General features: G+C 46.5%; 1 protein-coding gene and 1 pseudogene across 1 annotated transcript; both read right to left on the bottom strand.

Moving 5' to 3' along the window:
- Positions 1–3,383: 3,383 nt before the first annotated feature.
- Positions 3,384–3,842, bottom strand: LOC147088253 (histone H2A type 2-C-like; annotated as a pseudogene).
- Positions 3,843–4,741: 899 nt separating this feature from the next.
- Positions 4,742–5,129, bottom strand: LOC147088254 (histone H2B-like). The gene has a single exon (XM_085977948.1). The coding sequence runs from the start codon at positions 5,121–5,123 to the stop codon at positions 4,749–4,751; it is 375 nt and encodes a 124-aa protein (XP_085834074.1). The 5' UTR covers positions 5,124–5,129; the 3' UTR covers positions 4,742–4,748.
- Positions 5,130–10,828: the final 5,699 nt, after the last annotated feature.

Below are 10,828 nucleotides of genomic sequence, written 5' to 3' on the forward strand. Positions count from 1 at the left end.
TGACATTGAAGGAGACGGGTCGACTTGTGATAGAAGGTACTGTATATAGGCGGGACTATTACTGAATGTTAATTGTAACAAGTCCTTATTTAACGGATTCTAGTTTCAGGAAACCCTTGAATATGAAGTCCGAGTCTGTAAGGGTTTGTGCGGAGCGCTGTGTTTCTGTTCTACTGTCAATAACCGGTTTGAAATTGGCGGTTACAGAAAGCTGGAGGTGGAGCTGGAAGATCAGAGGCCGCTCTCTGCTCTGTCTGTCACTCTTGAAATTGTCTCCTCCCCTCCCGCTCTCTCTGTTTAATCTCTCACTCTGTCTCCTCCCCTCCCCGCCTCTCTCACTCTGCGCTTTCTCAGTCAGGTCGGAGTCGGCTGTATATAAGAGCAGCCAGAAACAGTTCGTTTCTCATTCAGCAGAAGTTTGACTGAAGAATCATCATGACTGGACGAGGCAAAGGAGGCAAAGGACTTGGCAAAGGCGGAGCCAAGCGCCACCGTAAAGTGCTCCGTGACAACATCCAGGGCATCACCAAACCAGCCATCCGCCGCCTGGCTCGCCGTGGCGGTGTCAAGCGAATCTCGGGTCTGATCTACGAGGAGACCCGTGGGGTGCTGAAAGTTTTCCTGGAGAATGTGATCAGGGATGCGGTCACCTACACTGAGCACGCCAAGCGCAAGACGGTCACTGCCATGGATGTGGTGTACGCTCTGAAACGGCAGGGCCGCACTCTCTATGGATTCGGCGGCTGAACAACTCGACCCTTTCAACCAAACTCAACACAAAGGCTCTTTTAAGAGCCACCCACAGCCTCACAGAGAGAGCAGTGACCTGGGAACGGGAGCTGGGGTAGATTGTTTTCAAAAATAGATTGTGGTCAGAAATATTATTAACAGATATGTGATGTGTTCTGAAATCTTTGAATTTCGCTTTCGGTTGCACCAGGTTTATGGAGAGTTATTTCCTCAGACGGAACATTCCCTCTCCGTGTAAAGCCACATCGCGTCTACACATTTCTCCATTGTGCAGTTTTACTGTAATGATTATAATTTAATAATTAGTTGGCTGGTCGGACATAAGCCGTTGAGTGGGTTACTGAAAAGAGTCCAACTTGTGAATTTGCAGCCAGACGGTGGTGTCCGGCCCTGATACTGACAGGGTTTGTGAAATTGTGAAATTTCAGTTCAGTCATTCGGGGACCTGAAATTACCGCAGTTTGAGCCGCTCTAACCCGACCTTACTTCTGATTGGGGGTCCGCTCCACAATCCCATTTCGTAACCAATCACAGAGCCACAGATTAGAAAGTAAGCACATCATTGGTTGACATTGTCGGCCTGTCGACATGTTTGAATTTTTTTTTTATTTTGAAAAAGCCCGCCAATTCCAGTGCCGGAAAGAAGCGAATTAATCTAAAGTCTAGTTTCAATGGAATGATTTTAAAATCTACGTCATTTTGTTCGGTTATTCTGCGTTCAGCGTCAGTAATTCCTGGCGCTGTTCTACGAACAGGTTTAATTTGTCAGCCTCTTATCTGTAACCGGATCCATTCAGCAATCTAAAATGTGCCGAGTATCAGATCGCTGACTGCACAGTTACCCAATGACAGATTATTGGCCAAGGCCTTCTCACAGGCTCCACGGGGACAGAGAGAAGCGACTGAATTCTGATCCTCTCTCCTGAAAGCGGCGGCTAAAGTCACAATGGGACGGGCGGAGGGAAATTCTGAATGGGCTGGAGAGGAGAGGGAGAGGAATCGAGTGGAAGAGCGGGAGATTGGCGCGGGGCCCTTTCCCCGCTCCTGTCAGCATCAACAGCCCAGAGTGCGGGCAATGGGAAGGGCCCTAAAGCACCAAGCCCAGGAAGGTACATTTAAAACCTTCAATGACTCTGGTAATGATCGTCTCAATATGTGCAGAATAAAATCGATTCGTCTCAAAACGCTTATTTCCTGCACAAAAATTGGCGATCTTTTTGAAATGGACGATTAATCACAGCTCAGCCAATCGGGGCCTGAGTTTCCAGCGTTTCATTGATTGGTCAGAGTTGGGTTTGAAGTGGGTGGGCGCCGGTCTCCAGCCAATCAGTGCTCGGGGCGGTCCCTCACTGAGTATAACAAGGCGGACACACAGCAGACTCCGCATTAACAGTCCCTGTGATCCAGATTGTGTTGAGATCGGTTCAGAAAATGGCCAGGACCAAACAGACAGCGCGCAAATCGACCGGAGGGAAAGCTCCTCGCAAACAGCTGGCGACCAAAGCGGCCCGGAAGAGCGCTCCAGCCACGGGCGGAGTGAAGAAACCCCATCGCTACAGACCCGGCACTGTGGCTCTGAGGGAGATCCGCCGCTACCAGAAATCCACCGAGCTGCTGATCCGCAAACTGCCCTTCCAGCGCCTGGTGCGGGAGATCGCTCAGGACTTCAAGACCGACCTGCGCTTCCAGAGCTCGGCCGTCATGGCCCTGCAGGAGGCCAGCGAGGCTTACCTGGTGGGGCTCTTTGAGGACACCAACCTGTGCGCCATCCACGCCAAGCGAGTCACCATCATGCCCAAAGACATCCAGCTGGCCCGCCGCATCCGCGGGGAGCGCGCCTAAACTCACCCTGCCCGGCTCCAGACTTTAGCACCAAATACAACAACGGCTCTTTTAAGAGCCACCAAATCAGCAAAGGAAAGAGCTGCGATCGCCCCAAGGCAAATTGGACTGTGCACACACCGTGCTGCTCTTGCAGTGTTAATGTAATTGGGATTTATAAAGTGGGGGCAGTGAATGTCTGGGTATGGTCTAGGTTTAAATGTGAGTGATCTGCCCAGTAAACTGACTGCACCCGCCCAGTGTAGGAAACTATAAGTGGGAGCACTGATCCAACTCCACATACTGAGATTAATTATCGAGAAAGAACGAGGTGCCTGAAGTCTGAATCTCACTTTTAAAATCAACTCTTACTGCGGGGAGAAGCAGTTACTATTTGGAATATTTTATATTAACCAGAGCTGTAATTCTGGTTCGATGCTGCCTGCAAATTAAAAGGGGAAAAGTTAGTATGGATCAATGTGCTCAGGATGTATATGGAATTATTGGCCCAATAAGGAACGGTCAGCCCAACAACCGCTTTATAATGGTTTCTTTACATGCGTTCATATTCGGCTCTCCCAATGTGTTCAATGAGGCCCGGTCTCACGTTAAGTTTCCGTGTGTTTTGTTTTTCTCTGAAGCCAGTCCCCCTCTGTATTGAATCGCTGATCTGAATATTCGGTAACAACAAACACGCTGTAGTGTTTGTGGATCTACAGTTCTACATGTCCTGTTTATAAACGTGAATGGCTGAACAGTAAACAACCCTTTCACAGATAAAGTGGGTGGCTCTGAGAAGAGCCTTTGGGTTATTAGATTAAATCCTGCCCGCTTTACTTGCTGTTGGAGCTGGCAGTGCTGGTTTTCTTGGGCAGCAGCACCGCCTGGATATTAGGCAGCACCCCGCCCTGAGCGATGGTCACCTTTCCCAGCAGCTTGTTGAGCTCCTCGTCGTTGCGGATGGCCAGCTGCAGGTGTCTGGGGATGATGCGGGTCTTCTTGTTGTCGCGGGCCGCGTTGCCGGCCAGCTCCAGGATTTCAGCGGTCAGATACTCGAGCACAGCAGCCATGTAGACCGGGGCTCCGGCACCCACACGCTCAGCGTAGTTGCCCTTTCGGAGGAGCCTGTGAACACGGCCCACAGCGAACTGCAATCCGGCCCGGGATGATCGAGACTTAGCCTTGGCCCGAGCTTTACCGCCGGTTTTTCCTCTTCCAGACATTTCCACAATTTACTCGTTCAGTGAAAGAATGAAAGTGTCCTCCCACATCTGTCGTTCTTATACTTTCTGGAGGAATGCAGACAGCCTACTTGTGATTGGTCTCTCTGTGGTGAATATCATTGTTGGTTTCCGGTGACCAATTACAGTCCGCTTTTCCCGCCAATGAAAAGAGGGGGAAAATAACTGTACTCAACGAATTATTAAATTCAAAAAGGCCGCCAATATTTTCCTAAACGAGCGAATTAAATTAATAAATCACCATAAGCAAATTCTAGGCTGTTACAATCAGGATTAATTTCGGGTTCAATATTGAGTTTACACGGGCGGGATTAAATTCCCATTGATTCTGTAACGGGACACATTCCAGCTCAATCTGTGTAAAAGTGAGGGTTCACAGATTATCGATCGATCCTTTGCACAGGCGCTGCTGCGGGAGTGAAACCAGATCTGGGAGTCCTGCTGTGAGAAAAGAGGGGCAGAGTGTTCAAACTGACCCCGTTCTAATCTCTAAGAAGCCCCATTCCGGGTTGTTACAATGCAGCAAATCTCCGGTTAATAAACGGATGGACTCCCAACTTGCTTTAGAAAAATGCAAAGGTCTTGACAGAGAACGAGGTGACCGAAATCGGAATCTCACACCTAAAATAAACTTTTAATTAGTCGGCTGGCGCTGCAAATAAACGGGTCTGAGAGCAAAGGCAAAGTGCGACCAAGGACCGTGTTTGTGTTTTAGTGGGCGGGATATACAACATCGACGCTAAGGGCGATCCGGTCAATGAAACTGCTTATGAGAATTAAAACTACATCTACAGCTGGAACTTCAAACGTTTTTAATAATTACAGTAAATTGAATCTACAAGGCGATGCGTTGTGTAGCTCTTTCAGAGAGATAGTGGGTGGCTCTTAAAAGAGCCGTTGTGTTTGGAGTTTCTTCTTTCAGGACAGCGTGGAGTTTTACTTGGAGCTGGTGTATTTGGTCACCGCCTTTGTCCCTTCCGACACGGCGTGCTTGGCCAGCTCCCCGGGCAGCAGCAGGCGCACGGCGGTCTGGATCTCCCGGGAGCTGATGGTGTGCCGCTTGTTGTAATGGGTCAGGCGGGAAGCCTCACCCGCGATGCGCTCGAAAACATCGTTCACAAACGAGTTCATGATGCTCATGGCCTTGGAGGAGATGCCGGTGTCAGGGTGAACCTGCTTCATCACTTTGTAGATGTAGATGGAGTAACTCTCCTTCCTCGACCTTCTGCGCTTCTTGCCGCCCTTCGCTGCCGGTTTAGTGATGGTTTTCTTAGCGCCCTTCTTAGCAGCTGTCTTCTTTTCGTCCACCATTCTTAAGCTAGATTTCAGCAACAAAATGACTCAAACCCGCTCCGCGCTCGGAATATATAGGCAACCCCACAGTCCTATGCTAATGAGGGATGGGTGAAGGCAATGATTGTGATTGGCTGGTTAGGAATGATGTCAATTTCCATTCTTCTGCATATCTCTGATTGGCTTCTTTAGGTATCCAATCAGACTGAGTGTTTGCCACCAGTACGCCCCCTGCAAGTGCGTGTGTGACATCTGCCCATTCACCATTTCCCAGACCATCTTCCAGGGCCGCAAACACTCCTTCCGGACGGGACAGCCAGTTAGATAGACTTCCTCCAATTTGTGCACTATATTCACGCATTGCGGTGTGGTCTCCGCCACTTTAGTTCTGCATCTGCCAATCTCTAATACTGTGTGTGTGGGGATAGTTCTGTATCACTCAGTCTCTGCCGTCCTTGCGGGCTCCGTGCGTCCCAGGCAGCTAAGTGTCCTTTGTTGATTGGTGCGCTCGGCTCGTTAAGAAAAAAACATTTCACTGACTGGATTTCACTTGTTGTATTTGGTTATGTGACAAATAAAATTGAAATTGAAATAGAATTGATTTATGTAAGTGTAGGAATCATTCTCAATCTCAGTCTCTGTTACGGTATGTGTGTGTGGAATCCTTTAGTTTCCTGTCCGTCACTTTTTTTTTCGTTCATGGGATGTGGGCATCGCTGGCAAGGACAGCATTTATTGCCCATCCCTAATTGCCCTTTGAGAAGTTTTTGGTGAGACAGGTTCTTGAACCGCTGCAGTCCGTGTGATGAAGGTACTCCCACAGTGCTGTTCGGGAGGGAGTTCCAGGATTTTGAGCCAGTGACGATGAAGGAGCGGCGATAGAATAGACAGTGCTTGATGGCTGGCGTGGACATGATGGGCCGAAGGGCCTCTTTCTGTGCTGTATAACTCTATGACTCTATGACTAAGACTAAGTGTCAGGGTGGGATTCTATCTTGTACCATGTGTCAGTGTTGTTATTGATTCTGAATCTGTCATTTTCTGGTAGAGTGTGAGTCTGAGATTCATTCTACATCTGCCTGTCACTCGGACGGTGTGCCAGTCTGAGATTCATTCTACATCTGTCTGTCACTGGTACTGATTGTCAGTGTGTGAGTCATTCTGTATCTGTCAGTCTCTGGTACTGATTGTGAGTGTGGGAGTCATTCTGTATCTGTCAGTCTCTGGTACTGATTGTGAGTGTGTGAGTCATTCTGTATCTGTCAGTCTCTGGTACTGATTGTGAGTGTGGGACTCATTCTGTATCTGTCAGTCTCTGGTACTGCTTGTGAGTGTGGGACTCATTCTGTATCTGGCAGTCTCTGGTATTGCTTGTGAGTGTGTGAGTCATTCTGGATCTGTCAGTCTCTGGTACTGCTTGTGAGTGTGTGAGTCATTCTGGATCTGTCAGTCTCTGGTACTGCTTGTGAGTGTGTGAGTCATTCTGTATCTGTCAGTCTCTGGTACTGATTGTGAGTGTGTGAGTCATTCTGTATCTGTCAGTCTCTGGTACTGATTGTGAGCGTGTGAGTCATTCTGTATCTGTCAGTCTCTGGTACTGATTGTGAGTGTGTGAGTCATTCTGTATCTGTCAGTCTCTGGTACTGATTGTGAGTGTGGGACTCATTCTGTATCTGTCAGTCTCTGGTACTGTTTGTGAGTGTGGGACTCATTCTGGATCTGTCAGTCTCTGGTACTGATTGTGAGTGTGTGAGTCATTCTGGATCTGTCAGTCTCTGGTACTGATTGTGAGTGTGTGAGTTATTCTGGATCTGTCAGTCTCTGGTACTGGATGTTAGTGTCCAATTAGTTCGGAATCAGTCTGTCTCTTGTACTGTCTTTCAGCGAAGAATTCTGCATGAATCTGCTACTCACTCAGATTATGAAAGTGGGAATCGTACTGCATCTATCAGTCTCTGCCACTTGATGTTAGTTTGAGATTCATTCCATTTCTGCTAGTATCTGGTACTGTATGTGAGTGTGGGACTTAATCTACATGTAAATCAATTGTACTGCATGTAATTGTGGCCTCATTCTGTATCTGCCAGGCCCTCTGATGCACTGTCTGTCAGCCTCTGTTCTGTATGTGTGTGCTAGAGTATTATATATCTGTCAATCTCTGGTACTGTATGTGAGAGTGAGGTTATTTTGCACCAATCAGTCTTTAATGTGGGGTTCACTTTGTCTCTATCATTTGCTGGTACTGTGTACGAGTGTGTATTAATTCTGGGTCTGTCACCGTCTGATAATCTGTGTCAGTGTGAGATTCATTCTCTTTCTCTGCCAATCTGTGATACTGTATGTGAGTTTGAGATTTATTCTATATCTGTCATTTCCTGGTATGGCATGTGTGTTTGGGATTTATTCTGTACTGTATGCTAGATTTAGATTAATTCTGTCTCTGTCATTATCTGGTAATGTATGAGGAGAGATTGGGTCGATTCGGCTTATATTCGCTAGAGTTTTGAAGAATAAGAGGGGATCTCATTGAAACTTATAAAATTCTAACAGGACTAGACAGACTAGATGCAGGAAGGATGTTCCCGATGGCAGGGGAGTTCAGAATCAGGGGTCACAGTCTAAGGATAAGGGGTAAGCCATTTAGGACTGAGCTGAGGAGGGATTGAGCTGGTGAACCTGTGGAATTCTCTGCCACACAGGGCAGTTGAGGCCAATTCATTAAATATATTCAAGGAGGAGTTGGATATATTTATTGAGGCTAAAGGGATCAAGGGATATGGGGAGAAAGCAGAGACAGGGTACTGAATTTGGATGATTAGCCATGATCTCATTAAATGGCGGAGCGGGCTCGAGGGGCCAAATGGCCTACTCCTGCTCCAAAATCTAAGTTTCTATGTATGAGAGTGTGAGATTCATGCTGAGTATCTGTCATCTCTGATGCTGTATGTGAATATCAGTTTAATTCTGTCTGTCACTGTCTGGTACTGTATGTAAGTGTGAGATTTATTCTGTGTGTCTGTCTCTGATACAAATGTAAGGAGTCACACAACACCAGGTTATAGACCAACAGCTTCATTTGAAATCACAAGCTTTCAGAGCGCTGCTCCTTCGTCAGGTGAAGAGGAGAAATGCACATAGACACAGCACATATAGTCAGAGAATACTGCCAGATGATTACAGGTAATCTTTCTAACTGCCCTTTATTACACCTTGGCAGAAAGATAATCACAGCAATCAAAGGTGTGAATAGTGTCTCTGATACAGTATGTGAGTGTGAGATTTATTCTGTGTGTCTGTCTCTGATACAGTATGTGAGTGTGAGATTTATTCTGTGTGTCTGTCTCTGATACAGTATGTGAGTGTGAGATTTATTCTGTGTGTCTGTCTCTGATACAGTATGTGAGTGTGAGATTTATTCTGTGTGTCTGTCTCTGATACAGTATGTGAGTGTGAGATTTATCCTGCACCTGTCAGTCTCTGACAATCTGTTTCAGTGCGGATTGATTCTGTAATAGTCACTGTCTGATGCTCTATGTGACAGTGAGGTACATTCTGTGTCTGTCAGTTTCTGGTATTATGTTTGAGAGTGAGATTCATTCTGTATCAGAAGTCTTTAATACTCTGTATCAGATTGGAATTCACTTTGTCTCGATCATTTTCTGGTTCTGTATATGAGTGTGAGATTCATTCTCTCTTTGTCAGTCTATGATTCTATATGTGAGAGTTAGATTAATTCAGTATCTCTCTGTCTCTGGTGTTGTATGAAAGTGTGGGATTCATTCGGTATATATTAGTCTCTGATCCAGTGTATGAGAGTTAAATTAAATCTGTATCTGTCAGTCTCTGGTACTGTGTGTGAGAGTGAGGTTCATTCCACTTGGACTGAGCCCTCACCCCATGATACCGAGAATTCGAACCCGAGTCAGCTCGCTAGGAAGGGCAGCTGGGCTCATCACTGTACCACCATCGCTCTAATTTTAAATTGAAAGCCTCTGTATTTACAGATCACTCGCCAAAGGTCTTTGGAGCTTTAGTCAGGACGAATAGCACTTGCAATCATCTTAATCTGAACGTAAACAAGATGTTCAGGTTATTTCTCTCCAATTTAAAATAGTTGCTGATGAATGGTTATCGTGTTGCAGTACAGGCTGGCAGCCAGCAGATGGCACCAACCACTAATAGTTTGGAGTGTGCGGATTGTGTCCACACATCCAGACCGCCGTGAGTCTGGTGCTGCCCGGGGAGCTGGCCAAGCACGGGGTGTCGGAGGGGACAATGCCGGAGGCCATTGCAAATACATTTCACAACGCTCTGAAACAGCATTAATTCAGTCGAATAATTCATTCGGGCCATCGTAATCACAGAACATTAATGTGAGCGCGGGTTTTTCCTGTATCTCAGTTTCTGGTATGTGAATGTGGGTTTTATTCTGTACCTGTCTATTTCTGGCATGGAACAATGGGTAAAATGCTGTAGCTCTCAGTCTCTAGTATGTTAGTGTGGGTTTATTTTGTATAGAAGTCTCTGGTGTGTGAATGCGGTTTTTAGCTGTCATAAATTAATGGAGTCAAAACGGCACAGAAGGAGGTCATTCGGCCCATCGAGTCCGTGCCGGCTATCTGAAGAGCAATCAGTCAGTCCCATTCCCCCGCTCTATCCCCGTAGCCCTGCAAGTTTATTTCCCTCAAGCACCTATCCAGTCTCCCCTTGAATATACTGAGTGCCTCCGCTTTCACTACTTCCGTCGGCAGCGAGTAACAGGTCCTCACCAATCGCTGCGTAAAAAAGTTTTTGGTCACATCCCCTCTGTATCTCTTGCCCAAAACCTTAAATATATGTCCCCTAGTCCTTGTACCATCAACAAGTGGGACCAGCCTTATCCCGTCTAGCCTGTCCAAATCCATCATAATCTTGTACATCTCTATCAATTCATCCCGCAACCTCCTTTGCTCTAAAGAAAACAAATCCAGCTTCTCCAACCTGTCCTTGTAGCTAAGATCCCCCATCCCGGGGACCATTCTGGTAAATCTCCTCTGCAGCCTCGCAAGTGAATCACATCCTTTCTAAAGTGTGGTGACCAGAACTGGACGCAATACTCCAGTTGTGGCCTAACTAGCGCTTTATAAAGGTTTAGCATAACTTCTGTACTTTTGTACGAATACCTCTATTTATGAAGCCCAAGATCCCATATGCTTTGCTAACCACTCTCTCAAAATGTCCCCCCCCCCACCTTCAGAGGGATCTATGCACGTTCCCAGGTCCCTCTGTCCCTGCACACTCTTTAAAACTGTGCCGTGAAGTGTATATTGCCTCTCCCTGTTCCTGCTGCCAAAATGCATCACCTCACACGTCTCTGTATTAAATTCTTTCAGATTCTGGCATGTGAGTGTGGATCTTATTTTGTATCTGTCAGTCTTTGTTGTGTGTGTGGCTTTATTCTGTATCTTTCAGTATCTGCTAAGTGAGTGGTGTTTTCATTTGTATCATTCAGACTCTGCTATGTGAGTGGGATTTTATTCTGTATCTGTCAGTTTTGGTTATGAAATGTGGGTTTTAATCAGTCCATGCCGGTTTCTGGTATGTGAGAGTGGCTATTTCCCTGTATCTGTAAGTTTATGATATGTGAGTGTATGTTTCATTCTGTATCTCTCAGTTTCTTTTAGGTAAGTATGAGTTTTACTCTGTATCTCTCAATCTGTGGTATGCGAGTCTGGTTTTTACTG

The sequence above is a fragment of the Somniosus microcephalus genome, unplaced genomic scaffold (assembly GCF_052327205.1).
Source record: "Somniosus microcephalus isolate GS21.2 unplaced genomic scaffold, FLI_Smic_1.0 unresolved_chr5, whole genome shotgun sequence".
Lineage (NCBI taxonomy): Eukaryota > Metazoa > Chordata > Chondrichthyes > Squaliformes > Somniosidae > Somniosus > Somniosus microcephalus.

What these genes read in the sequence shown, in the direction of transcription:
- LOC147088254 (XM_085977948.1), bottom strand. Translation starts at nt 5,123, where the DNA reads ATGGTGGACGAAAAGAAGACAGCTGCTAAGAAGGGCGCTAAGAAAACC.